Source organism: Labeo rohita, chromosome 10 (genome assembly GCF_022985175.1).
Source record: "Labeo rohita strain BAU-BD-2019 chromosome 10, IGBB_LRoh.1.0, whole genome shotgun sequence".
Lineage (NCBI taxonomy): Eukaryota > Metazoa > Chordata > Actinopteri > Cypriniformes > Cyprinidae > Labeo > Labeo rohita.
Genome location: NC_066878.1, coordinates 24,493,893 through 24,516,814, shown reverse-complemented (window position 1 = coordinate 24,516,814; position 22,922 = coordinate 24,493,893). Strand labels below are relative to the sequence as shown.

Here is a 22,922-nt window from a genome sequence, read left to right as displayed (position 1 = left end):
AAGCCTGTTTCCTCATGGGGACCTCACAAATGTCCCCACAAGGTCAAAATTTACTGGTATTACTATCCTTGTGGGGACATTTGGTCCCCATAACGTGATAAATACCAGGTGCACACATACACACACACACACACACACACACACACACACACACACACACAGCTGCTCAAAGGTTTGGGATCAGTAAGACTTGTAATGTTTTTTAAAGAAGTCTCTTCTGCTCATCAAGGCTGCATTTATTTGATCAAAAATACAGAAAAAAACAGTAATATTGCAAAATGTTATTAGAATATGAAATAATGGTTTTTATTTTAATATACTCTAAAATATATTTTTTTCCTGTGATGCAAAGCTGAATTTTCAGCATCATTACTCCAGTCTTAAGTGTCACATGATCCTTCAGAAATCATTCTAATATACTGATTTATTATTAGAATTATCAGTGTTGAAAACAGTTGTGCTGACAAATATTTATTTTTGGAAATTGTGATTCTTTTTTCAGGATTCTTTGATGAATAACAAGTTAAAAAGAAAAGCGTTTGTTCAAAATATAAATCTTTTCTAACAATGTAAATCTATGCTAGCACTTCTTATTAATTGAACACATCCTTGGTGAATAAAAGTATTCATTTCTTTCAAAAAAATAAAGAATAAAAATGTACTGACCCCAAACTTGTGAACAGTAGTGTATATTGTTAGAAAACCTTTCTATTTTAAATAACTGCTGTCTTTAAAAACCATTAAAAATCTTACTGATCCCAAACTTTTGAGCAGCAGTATACATACATACCGACACTCTCACACACACACACACACACACTGTTGTCATCTGAGCTTTTCTGTTGCCACAACAGTGTTAAACTGTACAGTCATTTTAAAACAATGTATCTTTGCAGAGTTTGTTGGATTTAAAACACAAATACTATAAATGTGTCATATTTATTTCTGGAGAAACATGGATCAAATATTTTTCCTAAAACAACTGCAAAACATGTGAAACAGATTAAAATACACAGAAGAAAAACAATTCAGAAACAGAAAATATGAGCTGTGGATTGATTAGATGGTCAAAGTGCACAATAAATGTGACCCTGGAGCAAAACCAGTCTTAAGTATGACGGGTATATTTGTAGCAATAGCCAAAAATACATTGTATGGGTCAAAATGATTTTTCTTTTATGCCAAAAATCAAAATTAGCATATTAAGTAAAGATCATGTTCCATGAAGATGTTTTGTACATTTCCTAACGTAAATATATCAAAACTTCATTTTTGATTAGTAATATGCATTGCTAAGAACTTCATTTGCACAACTCAAGACTTTCAGATGATTTATACATCTCAATTTGAAAAAAATGACCCTTATGATTGGTTTTGTGGTCCACGGTCACAAATAAGAGCAGCTGATGGACGAGTCAGTTAATATAGTCTAATTATGAAGACAAACATTAATTTCTTTATAATAATGTCACTGATGAATCATTCCCAACAACACCAGAACATGAAATAATCATATAGTGTAACTGTGATTTGAAGTGTATACTATAATTCAGAAGTTTTTGAAAGTCTTTTCTGCTCAACAAGACGCATTTATTTGATCAAAAATACAGTAAAAACAATGAAATATCGTTACAGTTTAAAATACCTGTTCTCTATGTGATTACATATAGTAAATTGTCATTTATTATGTGATTTTTTTGTGTAAACTGTTATGAGTAAGATTTAAATAAAAGAAATACTTTTATTAATCAAGGACCTATTAAATCAAAAGTGACAGTAAAGACATTTACAATGTGACAAAAAAAAATCAATTTCAAATAAATGCTGTTCTTTTGAACTTTATATTCATCTGTGAATCCTGAAAAATAAAATGTATCACAGTTCCTGTGAAAACATTGCTAATAATCATAAATGTTTGTTGAGCAGCAAATCAGCATATTAAATGATTTCTGAAGGATCATGTGACACTGAAGACTGGAGTAAAGATGCTGAAAAATTAGCTGCGCATCACAGAAATAAATTACAGTTTAAAATGTATTCAGATAGAAAGCTGTTATTTTAAAACAAAAATATTTCACATTTTTACTGTATTTTTTATCAAATAAATGCAGCCTTGGTGAGCAGAAGAGAAATGTTTGTTGAGCAGCAAATCAGCATATTAGAATGATTTCTGAAGAATCGTGACGCTGAAGACTGGAAAATTCAATTAACTACTTCAAAATACCGGCACTGATCATTCCCAATAAGACCAGGATGATGAATGAAGTAAATGATGTCGTCTTGATCTGAAGTGTTTTGGTTGTTTAGTTGTGTCGTATTCCACAGGAGAATCCAGCGCTCCACGTTTCAGCTCCAGATCAGATCTGGCTCGCGGTCGGGATGCTGTTCCGGAATGATTTAGGGTGATTTTCCAGCTCATTTTGAAGCTGTTTTTTAGCACATTCTTGACACTCGTCCGGTGTCTTCATTCGCGTCTGTATTCCTCCTCCAGCTGGAGCTTCTCTGTGTTGTTGTGGATCGTCGGCGGGTCGCTGCAGGCCTGCACCTTGTCGAAGAAGCTGAAGTCTGCGGCCAGTTTCCCGCCGGACGTGTCGGACAGCACGGGTTTGAACTCGTGACCCCACAGGATCTCCTGCGGCACGTAGGACGTGCGGCTCTGGCAGGTGGCGGCCGTGGACTCCACGGTGCCGTTGAGGGTCACCAGCAGCTCGAAGTCTTGTTTGGGCAGGTTGTCGGCCGTGAGGTTCCTCAGCGGGCTTCGCTCGTCCAGCACGTGGTAGAAGGTGAGCGGCAGCAGCAGGAAGGGACACTCGCCGCTGGAGTCCAGCTGGAAGTCCACGCCGGTCTGATGGACGAGCGTCTTCTCGCCCTCTTGCGTGACGCGGGTGGACAGCAGTTTCCCCGAGAGCTGACACTGAATCAGGAGGCTGTTCCTCATGTTGGCCACGCGCACCATCAGACACCAGATCCCGTCCCGCTTGCGCACCACCGCCGACCGGCTGAACTTGATGGTCCCCGCGCGCTTCTTGGGTCTCGCCAGCTTGGCCAGAAACGCGCCGGTCACGAAGATCTCGGCCAGACCCGTGACGACCAGCTGCGCCACCAGCGCAACGATGGCGAGAGGACACTCCTCCGAAATGTGCCGGAAGCCGTAGCCGATGGTGGTCTGGGTCTCCAGAGAGAACAGGTAGGCTCCGGTCAGCGTGTCCACGTTCATCACGCACGGCGTGTGATTGGACGACGGGTCGGCGTCGAAGTCGCCGTTCCTCAGGCCGATGAGGTAGAAGACGACGCCGAACACGAACCACGTCGTGACGAAGGTGGAGGCGAACAGCGTGATCTTATAACGCCACTTCATGTCCACCACCGTGGTCCAGATGTCGTGCAGGAAGAGCTTGACCATCCCCTCCACGTGATCGATCTTCACGTTACTGCGGCCGTCTTTGGACACCACGCGCCGCACGTTATCCGTCATGCTGCAGGAAGAGAAAAGACGTGAAAATCATCCTTCACCATCTTTAATTCACCCGTCAACAAATGACGGCATTAAAATGATCTTGAAATGAGAGCAGAAAGTCTTACATTTATAGAATCATGTCATTAAATGTTGCATGAACTGCACAAAAGATTCTCTTGTTTTCCAGTACAAATATCTAAACATCCTTACATCGAGACACATTTACTGGAGATGCAAATAAACATATAAAGTCTTATTTTTTGAGAAACTGATCAAAATGAAGTGAGTTTATGATTTAAACGAGCAAATATCTGTCAGTGGGGAATGAAAGTTGTTTCCCTTTGAATTAAGTCGATTCTTTGAACTCCATTGACACATATTTGTCCTTCATAAAACAAGACTTATTATTTTATTCATTTTGCATCTGCATTATTTTGTAAATGTATCATTATTTATGAATCTTCAGACTGGAAAATAAGACAAAAAAGCCCATATGGCAAAAAGTAGATTTCATTTGCAAAAACAGATTTTAACAATTTTTTAAAAATCATGTTTTTTCATTGTGCATTCCAGGTAATCTCAATCAGACTGCAGTTGGGTTATTTTGATGAAGTAAAAATAACTAAAAAAAAAAATACAGTTAACTAACACAATAAAAACATAACATGATAAAACATGATTTTTGAACATGTAGAAAACTTCAGTTTTTTGCAAATAAACTCTTTATGTTTTCAAATATATTTTTATATCTATTTCTAAATATACAAAAAAGGACAAAAAATATCTGTGCTAAAATATATATTATTAAGCAACTATATTTTCTACAAATATATTTTTCGCCATTTTTCAAAATGTATTTTGTATTTAAATAATTTAAAAATAATTTTGCCCGCTATAAATTTTCATCATATTCACATATGACACATCAGAAAAAAATATATATATTTTTTTTTGTGGTATATAACAAATAAATGAATGAATAAAGACTAAATTTATGCTACTGTAAGATTGAAAATATATTTTCTTGCCCCTGAAATACATTTTGAAATTTATTTTGGTATATGAAGGTTGAAACTAAATATATTTTACATTTCTAAAACATATTTCATTGAGATTTACAATATATTTAGTATATATCTGAAATATTTTAATAATCTATTTATCTATCTATCTGTCTATCTATTAATTATTTTTTTTAGCTGTATGAGTAATGAGGAAAAACATGTTGTTTGCAGTGTGATCAGAAGTTACAGTAAAAGTTATTTTCATATTCTAGTGGTTGAAAGCAAAGTTTCTAAAACATTTTATTATTATTATTATTATTATTATTAAAATGATTTTCAATTAAAAGTAATGAATATTAGCTGAAAGTTGTCTTTAAACGCTGAAGTGTTCAATTTGTTCCTGTGTTCAATCTGGCCTGGATTTGCAGACAGACTATAGTTCAATTAGGACATTTAAGTATTTTCATAAACATGCCTTTAAAAAACATTACTGGTGTGAATCTTGAGACAAAACAAAGGCACTGATATATTTTAAGATCAGTCGGGGCAAGTTTCTTTCAGTTGAAGCAGCTCAGACTTACATTTTAGTCTGGGACTAGACTTAAGCCTTGTCTATGAAACCAAGGGGAAAAAGTCTTAAATGTGCCTTCATAAAGCCTTCAGAAACCCTGAACAAGCGATTCAGTAACCAATCAAACTAGACAAACAAACATGGCGCTTGCAACCCAAGGTCATGGGTTCAATTCCTCGGGAAACCAAAATCTGATCAAATAGACCTCGAATCCAGTTTAGACAGAAGCGTCTGACGACTGTGTAAATGTGAAATAAATGAGATCTGCATCAGCTTCGTCCGGCTGCATGTCAGAGGATTCAATCACAGTTCTCCTTCAGGTCCTTCTCATCGCTTCTATTAATGAGGCTTTTTCAGACGGAGAAGCATTAGATGTTTCTTACTCCTTGCACTTGAAACCTTAAGACTTGAGAGCGGGTTAAACTCTCAGTGCAGTTGTTGTTGGTCGAGTTAATCAGCAGTCCTTCAGATTGTAAATTAACAGAGCAGCTCAAGTTCACAAGCACACGTTCATACATGTGTATATGAGCACATACATAAATACAGAAGTGCCTTTCATCTCTTGATGGTTTCTGCCTGCTCTTTTAGGCGTCCGCTGCTCTGCCCGTCTCAGGTGTGAAGCTCTTACCTGTAATCTGAAGCTGTGGACGAACGTGTCGCTCCTCGATTGTCCTTGCGTTTGTGTACGAATGATATTGAGGAGAGTTAATGAGAGTCTAAAGAAGGAAATTACAGTGAAAGTCTGCACCGGTGGAGCCGGTTCTCTCTCGGACTCCTCCTCCTGCCCGTTACAGTCCGTGATGTGCTCGCTCGAGTGTTTCTTATGTTTCTGACTGTTATGAGTCCAAACACGCTGATGTCCTGCTCATGCGGCCCTTAAACACACCGCTCCTTCGCTTGATCTGTCTGTGAAATAAAGAAACACATCAGTCCTCTCTTACACTCATTCATTCTGCTGAATCATTTTTGATCTTATTTAACACTGAAGATAAATGCTGAATATCGGTGAGTCAATATGACATAATGAATAATCACATTTCACAAGGGGTTTCTTCCACCTGTCCAGTATTTGATGCTCAGTGTCCACTGTCTCAGAGTAATTTTGACATTTTTATGCACAGTAGTCAAACACAGATCCACTATATTTACAGTTTGATCGAGTGTGAAATTATTTTGTTTCATTATTCATGTTCCTGCATCAGTTGGAGATCAGTCAGCGGTGCTGGATGCAGTTACACATTCACTACAGACTTTAATATGTCAGAAAGGGTGTAGAATATAGTACAGACGCTACTTAATTGTCCATAGCAATATAATGCAATTCAACACATGTAGCAGCATCTGAAATAGGTCATACTATTCACATTACATGAGAAGTGAACATATAAAGTAGATGAAGTGTTTCAAACGTGAACAGCTCAATTAAATGATGTTGACCCTCTTTAACTTTGTTGTTCTGCTGTTTTGTGTTCTTTTGCTTCTCCCATTTGTTCTTTTTACATTGACTATCACAGTATATAGACTAATACAATGATATACAACAATCATTTCTCACAGATTTATTACAGTATATAGTGATAAATGTCAGATTGTCATCAATGGTGTGAGGTGACTCTGGATGATTTCAACTGATTTCTATTGAACTGCAGCTCAAACTATTTCAAATCTAGTGAATTAAGTTACAAACTCCATCATAATGAACAATGTTTCCATCTAACATGTATTTTGAGCTGCAGCTCGTCATATTAATGCAGTGTTTCACTAGTTAGCAGTAAACCGGTTACCACACCTCAATATGGAGCAGATTTGTGTTGGATGTTCTTTGGAATGGAAATATGGATATTTTATTTATTTACAAACTAGTGATGGGCGCTTTCGAAACACTGCTTCGTGAAGCTTCGAAACTTTTGTGAATCATTTATTCGAATCAGTGGTTCGGACCGAGTCACGTGATTTCAGTAAACGACGCTTCATTACGGCATAAACATGTTTTTATGTTATTTTAGCCGGAGTGTTCTTTCTTTGTTTGTTTGTTTTTGCATTTACACACGTTTGACCAGCAGGCGTCACTAGCGTGTGGTGTTTCGAGCGCTTCAGTGAATCATTTTGTAAAGCGATTGGTTCAATTGATTCAAAGCTTTGAAAAGGTTCGTTACTCCCATCACTATTGGAAACATCGTGCTTTTTTCGCTTATTTCAGTTAATGTCATAAAACTAGCGAGCTAAGCCGGTACTAGTGTTGACAGTGTCGTGTAAACATGACTGAAGACGCGAAAAGAGCAACAGACAAACTGAAACAAAATGCTGGACAAAATAAATGATGGACAATGATGGACAAATGAAATTTCGACATCGCTTGTAATGCACGTCGTGGTGGATAAAACGGAGCTTTTCGATTCTTCGAATCAGTTAAACCATTGCGTCGAATCATTCGCAATCCGCGCTCACGAGTCCCGAACTGAAATGGTTCGCGAACCTGTATTCGGGACAGCAGTGCACGGATCGCGAATCATTGATTCAGATCGGAACTTCGCGTGTTGCGAATCGTTTAAATCGGATCGGGACTTTGTAGCGCGTATCGCGAATCTGTTCGTGAATCTTTTGATTTAGATTGGAACTTCGCGTATCGCGAATCATTTGAGATCGGAACTTCGGAGCGGGTTTACGAATTATTTCGTGAATTGAATGATTTGCGATCCGCGCTCCCTTGTTTCGATCTCAGATGATTTGCGAATCATTCAGATCGAGGCTGTACGGAGCGCGGATCGCGAATCATTTGAGTGACGCTTTCTGCTTTCCGTAGTGACACTCGCGCGGGTTTTGTTTTTATTTATTGGCAAATGAAATGGAGTAGATTAGTTTAATCATTTGTGAAATACACAGACGTTCACATTTCACATGTAGTGACCAGAAACATTTTTCAGTGATGTTTCCGCATACAGCGGAAGCCCGGTTCTGTCAGCACTGCACTGGCTCCCTATTAAACATCTTATAGATTTTAAAATCTTGCTAATTACTTATAAAACCTTAAATGGTTTAACTCCTCAGTACCTGAGTGAGCTCTTATCGCATTATAGTCCCTCACGTCCGCTGCGTTCTCAAAACTCTGGTGATTTGATAATACAGAGAATATCAAAATCAACCGCGGGCGGCAGATCATTTTCTTATTTAGCGCCCAAACTCTGGAACAATCTACCCTACACCGTTCGGACGCAGACACACTCTGTCAGTTCAAATCTAGATTAAAGACCCATCTCTTTAACCTTGCTTACACATAACACATTAACACATTTCTATAATTCAAATCCGTTAAAGGATTGTTAGGCTGCATTAATTAGGTCAACCAGAACCGGGAACACTTCCCATAACACCCGATGTACTCGGTGCATCGTCAGAAGAATGGCATCTACGCTAATATTAGTCTGTTTCTTTCGTATTCCGAGGTCACCTTAACCACCAGATCCAGTCCGTATCCAGATCAGATGGTCACTGCAGTCCCCCGGATCCAGTCCGAACCCAGCCCAGACGGTGGATCAGCACCTAGAGACGACCTCTACAGCCCTGAATGTCAGCGGAGACCACATCGACTAGATGAGCCCCAGAGACGGATCCCCAGTGAAGACCTCGTCACCTAGACGGCTGTCGGCACAGGACAACGGGACCTGGCGAGTCCTCTGTGTCTGGCCAGAGGAGAACTGGCCCCCGACTGAGCCTGGTTTCTCCCAAGGTTTTTTTTTCTCCATTTGTCACCGATGGAGTTTTGGTTCCTTGCCGCTGTTGCTAAGCTGGAGACACTTTATCTTCACTTTATCTTCACACAATATTGTATTTTATTTTGTTGTATTTGATGAACTACCTTTGTTTTATCAGTGTTGTTGGGATGAACATTAGGCCTACAGTATTACATTAATCTGACAAATAAAGAGATTTACTGTTATAAAACCACGGATTTATGAACACTGGCAAAATCTGTGAGAGAATAATAACGAAACAAAGGTTTTCGTCGGCGAGTGTGAAATACAGCATTAAAAAGTAACGTTAGTTATATTCACGTCACAAACACCTGTAAATGAAACAATCACCGAAAACACCGGTAGTAAAGAATAAACCCCAAGTTTAAGGAGATCATCATTTCATCTTGCGATCAGGATAAAACTGACGTTTATTGACTGATATTTGTTTTCTAAACTTACGTAATACTGACGGTTTGTGATGCTGTCGTTTTACTACAAACACCAGGGTTAAACTGTGATTGGTGTAGCAAAACCATGGTTAATTTGTGTTTATTGTGGTTTTTGCTATAGTAACCATTGTATTGTGTTTCCAAAAACTGACCATATGACTGTTTTGTGGTTCAGGGTCACAAATGTGCAGTTTTATTAGTGACCCGTTTTAGCATTTACTGCCCCTGCAATGAAAAATAATTGGTGAAGAAACATTTTTCATTGAGTATCAGAGCCAGAGATGGGTTTAAATAAACAAACAGGCACATACAAATAAATAAATATCACAATCAATTTTAAAATATTTTTGGTAAAACATGCTCGAATAATCTTTGATTGATTGAATACTGCGAACAATCAATTCTTATCAGGGTAGTATTGAATGGTCGTGATATCTGTTCTGCAGTTTTGACTCGTCACAATATCTTCAACATAATTATGACTACTCATTTTACTGATTTAAGATCTACAATGCTATTTTGACTAGTAATATACTTTAATTGACTTTCATATATTTTCTGATGCCTACAAATGAGTTTTGACCAGTAGAAATGAAAGGTATTGTGCTGTCATTATAATTATAATTAATATAATAATTAAATATAATTAATATTTTCTACATTCTGTATGTTATTTAGTTTTATTTATTTTATTCTTTTTTTATTTTTTTATTTTACCCAACAGTATGTTACAAATAAAAGAACACTGGATCCTTGCATTTCACTAGCGATAATTCAGTATGCACAGTACTAGTACTGAAATTCATCATAAAAGTGTGCAGCTCGTGCTGTGAGCTCCATAAACGGTTCATGTCACGTCATGCAACTAGTTACAATGGAATGAGCGGTGTCACACATACACTAATGTAATGAGAGATGCCGCTCATTCCATCATTTCACAGAATGTGTGGTGTCATTACATGGAATTTCGACTAATTGAAATGTATTTACAAAATTCTCAAATCAGATTTCTTACTAGTCAAACTATAATTATGACTCATAAAGATACATTTGTAACTATCTAAAATGTAACTGATAGTCAAATAAGTTTGACCGATGAATGTGTGCTTTGATCACAGTTTGCTATTAACCGTATAGTTAGCAGCCAAACAGGAATGATTAATGAATACTTTTGATGGTATTTTTATGGTCAATCACTAACAGAAGTGAGCGCTAATCAAACCCAGTGTGTGTGTGTGTGTGTGCACCTGGTATTTATCACGTTATGGGGACCAAATGTCCCCACAAGGTCAAAATTTACTGGTATTACTATCCTTGTGGGGACATTTGTGAGGTCCTCATGAGGAAACAGGCTTATAAATCATGCAGATTGAGTTTTTTTGAGAAAGTAGAAGTGTGCACAGTCTCCTGTGAGGGCTAGGTTTAGGTGTAGGGTGATAGAAAATACAGTTTGTACAGTATAAAAACCATTACGCCTATGGAATGAACCCATAAAACATGTAAACACAACGTGTGTGTGTGTGTGTGTGTGTGTGTGTAGTACTGTGTGTGTCCTGTAGATGGCAGTAGAACATCAATGGAGTCTCAGTTCATTTGTTCACATTCATCTCAGCCTGGAAATATTTCTGCTTATGGCTGTTCTGTTCTAGAAACGTTGTTTTTTAAGACAGTCACTGTGAATGAGAAAATACTGTATTTAACCCTTTATAGGAGCCTCCAGAAATCAGTCATTAGTGAAACATCTGCTATAATGGAAAGGAATATTTGTAATGTATGTTGTACATCGAACCCTCTGTGCTCTATTGTGTTGGTGTGTTTTTTTACATTTGAGAAGTGTGAGATCTGTACAGGTGTTTTGATGTTTATACGTCAGAGCTGTGATTTGCTAGTCACGTAACAGGGCTGCGAAAGCATTTGATTGGGTGATCGTTTGGCTCCGCCCCTCAGCCCATTGTGAGTCATCAGTATTTTCAGCTGAATTTCCTGGAAGAAAAGCGTATGTCTGTTGAGTTACGTGAGCACATGTCCAGAAGACTCGCGTGTTGATGTTGTTTAGTGAAGGAATGTGTGGTTAACAGACTGTGGTTAACAGTGTGATCTGCTCCTGAGTTTGCAGTGACACATTAACAGTAAGTAGTTAGTGAGTTACTCTCAGTAATGTGCACTTAAGCGGCGTTTAACCTCCGGTTACTCCAGCGGGAATCGTCCTGTAATTAATGTGTCGTGTTGCTGTGGATGAAAGGCCTCAGAGACCCTGATACAGGCAAACGTGACCCCGGGGCCCAGGAGAACATCCATTAATTCTGTAATTATCCAGAGGCCACAGACGGGCCAGACTACAAGCGGCCGTCGTGGACGGAAACAAAGCATTTCAGTTCCTGCACACTTATTATGTGTCTGTGCACTTTGGAAAATGTTCACTTCACTGTGTTTTAACGCACAAATACAATACTGCTGCAAAGTTTGGGGACTGTCAGAATTTTTATATAAATTATTATTTTTATTCATCAAGGGCGCATTAAATTGATCAAAAGTGACAATTCAGAATGCTACAAAAGATTTCTACGAAAAATAAAATGTGTGACCGTTTCCACAAAATATTGTGCAGCACAACTGTTTTCAACATTAATGATAATCATAAATGTTTGTTGAGCAGCAAATCAGTATACTAGAATGATTTCTGAAGGATCATGTGGCACTGAAGACTGGAGTAATGATGCTAAAAATTCAGCTACTATTTGAAAATCTGTAATCTGAGGGTACAAAAAAACAAAATATTGAGAAAATCACCTTTAAAGTTGCCTAAATGAACTTTTAAGTAATGCATATTACTAACCAAAAGTTATGTTTAGGTAGGAAATTTACAAAATATCTTCATGGAACATTTACTTAATATCCTAATGATTTTTGGCATAAAAGAAAAATTGATCATTTTGACCCATACAATGTATTTTTGGCTATTGCTATTAATATACCCGTGCTACTTAAGACTGGTTTTGTGGTGCAGGGTCACAAATGTCTTTATTGTATGAATAGAGTGTGAGTCAAGATATGACAAACACAAACAGACACACAATACCACAATAATACTTTAAGAAATTAATCATTTTAATCATCAAGGATGCATTAAATTGATCCAAAGTGTCAGTAAAGACATTTATAATGTCACAAAGATTTCAGCATTCAAATAAACGCTGTTCTTTTGAACTTTCTACTCATCTGTAAATCCTAAAAAATAAAATATATGACAGTTTCCACAAAAATATTGGGCAGCACAACTGTTTTCAACGCTGATAATAATCATAAATGTTTGTTGAGCAGCAAATCAGCATATTCACGAGTTCTCACTTACAAATAATAAACAGAGTACAAATTAAGCGTGTTTGGCGTGCTGTCCGGGAGAGGGCTCCGAGCTCGGAAATCATTCCCGAACCCGGGGCACCCCCCCTGCCTAGGGAGAGGGGTACGAGCTCGGCATTTGGCCCGAACCCAATAAGCGCTCCCCCGGGCTGAAGGTGAGGAGACGGGGTGGAGGAGGGATGCTGAAAAGACTAGAGATGGAGGAGGTAGGACTGCTTGGTTATTTATAGGGATTCTCTCTTGCTTAGAGAGTGTGATTACTGATGGTGAATTGGCCGTGTTAATTATCTGCGCGTGCTCCTCCCGAAATTTGTTAATAAAACATCACTTAGAATGATTTCTGAAGGATCATGTGACACTGAAGACTGGAGTAAAGATGCTGAATTTTAATATTGTTTATTGTGAATCAATGTCATAGTGGTTGTAGTTCATGATCTCAGTCTGCTGTAAAAGGACGAGCTGTTAAAGCTCAGTGATGGCTGATGTGTCGTCGTCTCTGTATCATCATTACTGTGTAAATATTTGATGCAGCTCAAACAGTAAAGCATGGGTTTGATTCCCAGGGAAAGCACGTTCGGTTTGTGTGATTGCTGTAGTTTCTCTGTTTGTGTGTTTCAGTGAAACCCTCCATTTATCTCTATTTTTTCACTTTGACGTTGAGGAGAAACATCTGAGAAGGAAAGGAGATCTGGAGAGACAGACAGATGGGTGGTTGTATTTTTAATAGTGTTTTATGTCTGTAAATGAATCAGTGCTGCTACAGGAAGGAAACAGGAGCTGTTAACACCTTCACTGGAAAACCAGTGTGAGAGAAGATGTGTAACACATGTGTGTGTGTGTGTGTGTGTGTAAATCACACAGAATGAAGTGTTTTGAGCATGTAAAAACACCTGTAGTTTTGTGTGAGGTAAAGGGATAGAAAATACAGTTTGCACAGTAGAAAAGCCATTACGCCTACTGAATGAAGCCATAAACTCAATAAGCTGCTATATTTATGACCATCATGCAGTGAAAACAAAATCACTGGACTGATGCGCAAAACATTTATTAACAGTGAATAGATCTGTGTAGAGTAGTGTGTGTTTGCGATGAGAGATGGATTGTGGGTTGTGTTCTGGGCAGGAAGAGAGCAGATCTCACAGCGCCAACTTCCTGTACAGCAGCCGCTCGCTCAGCCAGAGCTCAGGACTCACGCTTCAGCTGAAATATCACTGTCATTGAGCGCAGTGAATCTGTTCAATCAGCAGATAAACATGAGTGTGTGTGTGTGAGAATGATGGCAGAAGGTCAGTGTAAATCTATCAGGTCATGTTGTGTGTGTGTGTGTGTGAGCAGGTCTGTTCTTGTCCTCTGTCGTTCAGGCGTGTGAAGCAGCAGCAGGAGGATCTTCTCCTGTGGTTTTGTGAAAAATGGAAATTGATTCTCCAGGCATCTTGTTAACTGGTGATTTAACGCAGCAGACACGTCACTCCATTTTCTTTCTTGATTGATTTGATTAAAAAAACACAGTACAAAAAAATCGGATTATCACAATTTAAAATGGCTATTTTCTATGTGAATATCTGTTAAAATGTAATTTATTTCTGTGATGCGCAGCTGAATTTTCAGCATCTTTACTCCAGTCTTCAGTGTCACATGATCCTTCAGAAATCATTCTAATATACTGATTTGCTGCTCAACAAACATTTATGATTATTATCAATGTTGAAAACAGTTGTGCTGCCCAATATTTTTGTAAAAAATTGTCATACATTTTATTTTTTAGGATTCACAGATGAATAGAAAGTTCAAAAGAACTACATTTATTTGAAATAGAAATATTTGTGACATTATAAATGTCTTTACTGTCACTTTTGATCAATTTAAGGCAGCCTTGATAATTAAAATTATTAATTTCTTTAATTTCTGTTTGTGTTTGTCATGTCATGACTCACACTCTATTCATACAATAAAGACATTTGTGACCCTGCACCACAAAACCAGTCTTAAAGGGGTCATCGGAAGCTAAGTTCACTTTTACGTTGTGCCGTTCTCAGATGCGTCACATCAACAGAGGCCACTCCCACCATAGTTGATTGACATGAGCGTTTTACCTCAGATCAGCTGTAACAGTCCGACCTCTTTGTTTTGATGCCGGAGCAGGGATGTAAGTTAGACAAGAATATCTCCGATTGAGCGATTGAGGTGTTGTGTTGCTGGATGTAATAATGAACATAGTGGTCGTCATTTACTCCCGACATCTGAGCCGCTGAAGATGCAGTGGATTACGTTTGTTTGTGAAGGGAATGCGCCTCCCGATCTACATATATCCGTCTATGTTCACGCGAATCATTCGTGATCCAGCTTCACTCACAGCAGAAGTGAGTATAAGGGTTTTTATTATGAATCTTTGCGATCGCCTTTCCTAATAACGTGCTAGTTAGCAAGTTTAGCGGCTAAACGTGGCTAAAGTAAACAGGCTCGTCACTCCACAGAGAGAAGAGAGGGGCGGGGCGAGCAGAGCTCATTTGCATTTAAAGCAGCCCCGACCAGAATGAGGTAATTTTTGCAGAGCTGATTTTGTCAAGGTAAAAAGGGTGTTGTTTTATACAACCATTGAGAATTTTTAACCAATGTATATTATAGACTTTTCATTAAGACCCTAAAGAATCATATCAACTTGTGGAAAATGGGCATCCGACGACCCCTTTAAGTATCACAGGTATATTTGTAGCAATAGCTAAAAATACATTGTATGGCTCAAAATGGTCTATTTTCCCTGTATTCCAAAAGTCATTAGGATATTAAGTAAAGATCAGGCTTCATGAAGATATTTTGTAAATTTCCTACCTTAAATATATCAAAACTTAATTTTTGATTAGTAATATGCATTGCTAAGAACTTCATTTGGACAACTTTAAAGGTGATTTTCTCAATATTTTCTTTTTTTCTTGCACCCTCAGATTCCAGATTTTCAAATAGTTGTATCTCAGCCATATATTGTCCTAACAAACCATCAATGGAAAGCTTATTTATTCAACGTTCAGGTGATATAAATCTCAGTTTCCAAAAATTGACCCTTATGACTGGTTTTGTGGTCCAGGGTCACATTTAAACTCTAATCAATGTTTCATGCACAGGCAATTATTTAATTAGTAGGTAGTCGTGTAATAATGTATGGTTTATTTTGGTGTAATGACAGTCTTTTGCATTTGTTGCTGCATTTGTGTTTGCTGTACAGCAAACTGCAAGAAAATTCAGAAACTTTCAGAGATTTTAGAGGCTTTAGGAGATTTTGTAGCTTCCAGAAATGCAGATTTTCATGACAGATCAATCAAAATGACTGTAAATAATGAAGGTGTGGAAGCCACAGATTCATAATGTTCCCACACTCAGATCATCAGTTCTCAAAACACACGGATGTTTCCGTGAAGATGTTGGAGGCGATGACAGCGAATCCACACAAATCACGTTAATTAGTGCTGAATATGCAGTGAGGTCTGGAGGTTCATGTACATCTGTGAGACAGTCACACCGAACACGTACCGCTGCTTTAACACTGAGTGTGCGTGCGTGCGTGTGTGTGTGTGCGTGTGTGTGTGTGCGTGTGTGTGTGCGCGTGTGTGCGGCCTTTGATCTGCTCTGGTACACTCAAACATGCTTCCCACAGCGTGTCACAGCAGAGGTCATGTGCTGTCTGCTGCTCACTGCCTTTCATCCATCTGTGTGTGTGTGTGAGGGCCATTCTTTTAAATACAGTGAAACCTGTTGAACAGTGTCTTGTGAGGATGTTTGAAGAGCTGCTCACTGTTGGAAAGACTCAGAAGGCAGTCAGATCAGGTTTTTGTGCTGCTTAAAGGAGTAGTGTCCACCAGTGGATCCTCTGTAGTGAATGGGTGCCGTCAGAATGAGAGTCCAAACAGCTGATAAAAACACCACATTAATCCACAAGTAATCCACACCACTCCAGTCCATCTGTTAACATCTTGAGAAGACAAAGGATGAAACATCCATCAAGACATTTTTAACTAAAATTCAAGTCCATAATCCATAATAACGCTGGTCTGGTCTGAATCAGGAGAGAAATCTGCACAGGTCAAGCACCTTTTACAAGCCAAAACAGCTATTCAAAACAAATATGTGGCTGGATTTTAATGTGAGAGACAACAGGAGATGGACTTTTTTACTGGAGGAAGCCTTATTATTGAGGATTATGGATTGTATTTTAGTTAAAATGTCTTAATTATGGATTTGTTTCATCTTTTGTCTTCTCAAGATGTGAACTGATGGACTGGAGTGGTGTGGATTACTTGTGGATTATTGTGATGTTTTTATCAGCTGTTTGGACTCTCATTCTGACGGCACCCATTCACTGCAGAGGATCCACTGGTGAGACAGTGATGGAAACTCATCATTTTTGGGTGAATTTTTTCTTTCGGTTTAGTTGTGGATTAGTAAATATTGTCTGTTATGACAGCCATTGTGTTTATGATGTATCACTGATATACATGTTTGCATCATTTTTTCTCTCTCTCATGGACACGCATTAATTTATTATTATTATTTTTTTATTCTTTATTTCCTTATTGACAGAGGATCACGTGTTTAAGCCGAACGAGACCAAAGTGTGAACCTGTCTGTGTCTCTCACAACAGAACAGAAGATCTCTGATACAGTGATCCGCTCCTAACCTGCTATTTCCTCTCTGCAGGGAGTGTCAGCATTAAATGTGTGTGTGTGTATGTGTGTGTGTGTAATTTGCGTGGCAGTCTGTTAGCGTGTGAAGGGCCTCCAGCTCTGGGCCGTCGGAGCAGCTGTGCCTGTCACTGCGTTGATCTGCAGTCATTATGCGTTCGGACCGAGGGGACTTCAATCTGGAGTGTGTCCCCGTCCGTCCCCACAGAGGAACCTGCGCAGCTGCTGCTTCTGCTCCAGGGTGCTTCTGACTTCCTGTGGGAATCCAAACGTCCTCATCCGAAAACATGCTGATCAGAGCGGTTGATTATTTAATCATCTTTCTGTGTCAGCTGATTGTGTAAGTGTGTGTTATTTATTAGTTGATCTGATGTGCGTGAAACTGAACACTGGACAATAAAAACAAAAAAGACCTGACCAATTTTGGCAAATTTAGCAGCAGAAATGGTTCAGTTTAAATACAAATGCATAATGTGAACTGAAATGTTAGACTTTTAATCAGTGGTGGGGGAAACGCATTACAAGTAGTGTGAGTTATGTAATCGGATTACTTTTTTCAAGTAACTAGTAAAGTGACACACGACTTCTTAATGTACAAGAAAATATCTGAGTTGCTTTTTGAAATAAGTGACGCCGGTCCAGTTACTTGGACTGATTGACAGCTTTCCTGTCTCCATGTTGAGAGAAATGTAGTGTGAATGTATGCTGTGTAAATATGATGCTCACTGTAGTTCTAGACTAAATGTGAACATGCATTTACTCGTCTCACTTGCACCAAAACAGATTCATCTTATTCCTAAGAATTAATAAAAACAGTGAAAACACAGAATATTACACAAACCTGCGACAATTACGTTAACACAAAAATGTGTGTTTGTACCAGGGTTCGTACAGATACTGTAAAATGGATTTCCAGGACTTTCAGGGACTTTGCAAGCATTACTTTTTGATTTTTCAAGGACTTTAATCTGGGATTTAACGTATCAAACATTGTCTTCTATTTCAAAAAAAAAAGAAATGATGAAATGATGAAATGATTCATGATACACGCTCCAAAGTTACAATCTAAATCAAATTATTTGCGATATGCAATTTGAAGGAGGGCTTCGAACGAGTGAATCATTTTGTAATGCAACGGTTTAGCTGATTCAGACTGAAAAGCTGTTTCATTTATCACTATGTGTTTTTTTTTTTAATTGTTACAAGCAATTTTAAAATTTGAAAATGAGTAGTGAAGTAGCTAGTAAATCACTTCAAAAGAATGATCGAGTCACGAGTTTGAGTCAATCAGAGGGGTTCCAGCGTAAATGAGTCAATTAATTTGGTTTGTCTGTTCCTCTTTTCGCGTCTTCAGCCACGTTTACAGACACTGTCAGTACTACTACTGGCTTAGCTCGATTGCTTTCTGACATTAACTGAAATAAGGTATGGTGTTTATATATATATTTGTCAATAAGCACATATCTTTTCACGCAAAATTCATCCATTTTTTTTTTTTTTTTTTGGGTGATTGAGAAGAAGATCTTCTCCTATTCTTCATGCAATCCAGAATGGCAGCACAGCTGAAAGGTTTGTTTGAGCTTTTCAAATTTACAATTCCTTCAGCCTGGGGCTCATTCATTTCACTTTTGGAGTGAATATTAAAAACAAGCAATCCCAGGCCAGATGAGAAAAATAATAATGCAAAAGTAATGTAACACATTACTTTTTATAAAAAGTAACTGTATAAAAGTAACTTTTTTTAGGGAATAACTCAATATTGTGTTGGGTGTAAATTGTCAGGGATGAGTTACTGTAATTACTTTTCCTTGAGAAAGTAAGTAAGGGATTACTCTTATTTTTTTTGTGTAATTTATTAGTTACGTCTTGTGTAATTGGACTTGTGTTAGTTGTTGTGATAGTTGCAGACCTATATTAATGTCTTATTCTGCAAGACCTTATTCTAAATCCTTAATCCTACCCAATTCTTAAACTTAACAACTGCTTTACTAAGTATAAGCAGTAATTAGGAGTATATTGAGGCATAAGTTATAGTTAGACCAGAGTAACTAGATCTAAAGTGTTACCAGAATAATTTATGTAGGTGTCTATTATTTATTTGAAAGAATTAAAAGAACTGTTTCTCCTCTGTCCTTGTATAATTAATTTGTCAAGGTTGATATAGGATTTAGAAAGTAATAAGTACTTTTTGGAGAGAGTAATTTGTACAGTAATCTAATTACACTGTTAAAGATGTAATTAATTACTTTTTAGAGTAACTTACCCTAATTGTAATGCATTACTTTTAAAAATAACTTTTCCCAACACTGTTTCTAATATGGTGATATGTAAATTAGCGCTGGGTGTCTTCAAGTAGCCTTAGCCCGATTTCATAAGATCTAGTCAAGACAATTGTGTGTATTGCAAATGATATTCAGTTCTATATCCGACTGTTTATATGCTGAAATTGATGTTGGATTTACCTTGAAACAGACTGTTTCGACAAATAAACGTGAAATTTTGAATATATTTGATTTTATTATTAATATTTGTTATTATTCTTCATTTCTGTCGCGTTCATTTACGATCCGCTTCACGTTCCGAAACAGAGCTTTCAAACGTGTGAAAACGCAATGCGAATTGGATTCGGTTTGGATATGGCCTTTTCAGTACTTTGTTTGAATGCATGAAAATTGGGCAGCTGACAACGGCACTATTTTTTGTTTTTACATTTATCAAGCAAATGTGCCAAAAATCGGCGTTTTTTAATCCCTTCTGTAGTTAAATGTGATTTCTGAACGCGTTTGAATAATCCCGCGGTTTAATAAAGCTGAATAAACATTAAACCGCATCAGCAAGACTCGAACCTGTGACGCCAGTTGAATCTTACGCCCCCTCCCTCCTTCTCTCTCTCTCTCTCTCTCTCTCTCAGTCAGTCTCTGGTTCATTAGAGATCATGTCAGGATGGGAGGATGATGAAGATGATGGCTCTCTGGGTTTCTCTCCGTGAGCTGCGGGCCGGAAGGTGAAATCAGCGTCTTCTTCTTCATCACTGAAGACTGAAAGAGCTCGAGAGGATGAAGAACGAGTGAATGAATGAACGCGCTGTCTGGTACGTGTCGTATTTACTCCTTCATCACTGTAATCGCAGTTTCTCCGTGTTTCTGAGGAGGATTGTAACTGAGTGATGATGGCTTACATAAGGGCTGAACGACGAGCGTTCGGTAATCTAAGAATCCTCCTCCTCCTCCTCACCACCACCATCATCATCATCATGGTCTTCCTCGCGGAGGAGCAACAGTGATGAAGACCGTGGAGTGACACAGAGAAGGGCTTCTGTAAAACATTTACGAGCTTTTCTCTCGCCGACATATGTGTTGCTTCTCTCAGACGAGAGCGGAGTGTGTGTGAATCTGAGGGAGCCTGTGGGCTTCTGCTCCTCTTTAATGTTCATCATCGGTTTGGTTTGAGTGGGTTCCGGTGCCTCTCGAATCCCGCACCGTCTCCATGGAGACCCGCCGAAAAAAATCCCGCTGAAACCTCAAAAATCCCGTAGAGCTCGAGGACCGGCGCGAGGTGCGATCTGTCTGTCTGTCTCTCGTCTGTCTGTGTCTCTCTCTGGGTTCTTCATCAGATGGTTTAGCTCGAGAAGGCTCTGATTCGCGTCGCTCTCCCCAGCTAACATTGGTCCGACGGCAACGTCGTGTCCCTGGCCAAAAATAGTCGCGGTAGGACGGCATAAATCCGTACAAATATGTAACACAGAATACTTGCTAAAAATGCATTCAGATACGTTTGTACATATCTACAATTCTCTGTGGTTGCATGTATAATGTTACTTTTAAGTTTTAGCTTCGTGTAGTTCAGTATGTGAAACAGTTGTGAGAGGACATCCACAAGGTGACGTCCTTTACACGTGCATTTATAGTCCATCATGACCCTATATGAAATCAGTATGAAATATGCTAAAGAAATTGTGCTTACATCTTGATTATTACTGTAATAATTTATTTAAGTGGCCCAAGTAGTTTTAAGAGGCTGCGAATAGACGACCTCGTCTAGTCAAGCATTACCCATTAAAATTAAAAATTAAAAATAAAATGAGTAAGTAAGTGAATAAATAAAAATAGGAAATCGTAATGAAATACAAGTAATTTGTATTTACATCTTGTTTAATGAATATTCACAAAGTGCTGTGTGGTTAAGGTGATTACAAAGCCACTGAATTTTAGTCATAATTCTGCCCGTTTTCCTTAAATTGCAATACGATTTTATTATTTTAAGTTTATGCATATTCATATAAAACAAATATCTCCAGTCACCATTTGAAGTCTGAGTTGGGTGTAGATTGCCAAAACTGTGCTGCCAAGATGTTGTAACAAATCTCGCGATAGGATAGATTATCTCGCGATGGGATAGATTAGCTCGCAATACAATACATTATCTCGCGAGAAAACTTTAACACGTTGTTGTCGTTCCATAACCAGGAGGAGAGCGCGTCCTTGTGTTGCAAAGCTTTACGAATTATTAAAAATCTACTGGTGGGTAAGTACATTTTGTAGTTTTTTATTAATGTGGTCGAATTGTACTTGTTTGACACGAAGGAAAAGGAAGAAATAATGCGCACATTGTCAACTGAAACGTAGTTTGAGTTTGGCTAAAATTAGCTAGTGTGCTAAGTTTTTTTTTAAATAATGCTTGAACAACAAATACATAACTTAAGTGCCAAGGGTATGCACAAAATGTTTGTATAGAATAACACAATCAAATGAAAGGACTTCCTAATCCACAATAACTTAAATGTACCGAATAAATACATCGATTTTATAGCTTTTTTTGTTTGTAATCTCCTTTATGGTCCTCTTATAAATATCTAATTCCTTAAGTGCCACAGAAAAAAAAAAAAAAGTTTTCTAATTGCTGAATTTTGCAACGATTAGTAAGTAAATAAGTAAATTAATCAAGTGATTGATAATGTAAGCCTCATTTTTTCAACGGCTGAGCCACATATTACATGTTCGTATAGTAAAAGAAAGTTACACACCACTTTGTCATTTATAAATCCAGAAACCTCCCACTGTAACCTCTTTGTGTATTGACAGTGCCAGAAAATATGAGGTACCGTTTCTGGGTATAATGTACATAATGAACAATTTACATCTATATTTTCAATAAATCTGTTTACAAATTATCAGGGTAAAATTTGTGCAGTATCTTAAATGAAACTTATTTTATTTTATTTTGTTTGTAATGAGATATTTGTTAGGTAATACCCAAACTTTACTCCAACTAATATTTCAGATAAACTTAGGAGATAACACATTGTTTACTAATTTCTTTTAATTTTCACAGTGTGGTAATGTGTATATAACTTTAAGGGATTAAGGGATCTTTATAAACATCTTCAAAATTCCATAAAGTGGTCCTTTATTTCTATTGCTTTTATTTTTTCCAACAGTGGATGCACAACATGACACCATCAACGTCAACAACACTCGTGGACCCGTGGACACATGTTGAGGTGTAAGTGCTAATGTTTAAAAAAATTAATGATCCGAATGTGTACAACCACAAAGTTGCTTTTTTGCCCTGTTACAGGGCAAGACAAACGCAGTCCTGTCAATTACAGAATAAATGTTAAAAGAACTCCATGTTGCCCTGAAATAACAGCTACAGCATCTAGAAAAATTTGAA

At 37.9% G+C, this 22,922-nt stretch overlaps 2 protein-coding genes across 2 annotated transcripts in view; one reads left to right on the top strand and one right to left on the bottom strand.

Annotated features, from left to right (window-relative positions):
* Nucleotides 1–2,012: 2,012 nt before the first annotated feature.
* On the bottom strand, nucleotides 2,013–5,903 carry kcnj15 (potassium inwardly rectifying channel subfamily J member 15). Its single transcript, XM_051121056.1, has 2 exons — nucleotides 5,661–5,903; nucleotides 2,013–3,476 (listed from the first exon to the last, which is right to left on the bottom strand). Exon 2 carries the CDS (start codon nucleotides 3,473–3,475, stop codon nucleotides 2,465–2,467), a length of 1,011 nt encoding a protein of 336 aa, XP_050977013.1. The 5' UTR covers nucleotide 3,476; nucleotides 5,661–5,903; the 3' UTR covers nucleotides 2,013–2,464.
* A 14,001-nt stretch (nucleotides 5,904–19,904) lies between these two features.
* kcnj6 (potassium inwardly rectifying channel subfamily J member 6) overlaps nucleotides 19,905–22,922 on the top strand; it is a 34,227-nt gene continuing 31,209 nt past the window's right edge. Inside the window, exon 1 of the mRNA XM_051121050.1 lies at nucleotides 19,905–20,340. The gene's annotated coding sequence lies outside the window, so the exon portion shown is untranslated. The remainder of the gene's footprint in view (nucleotides 20,341–22,922) is intronic.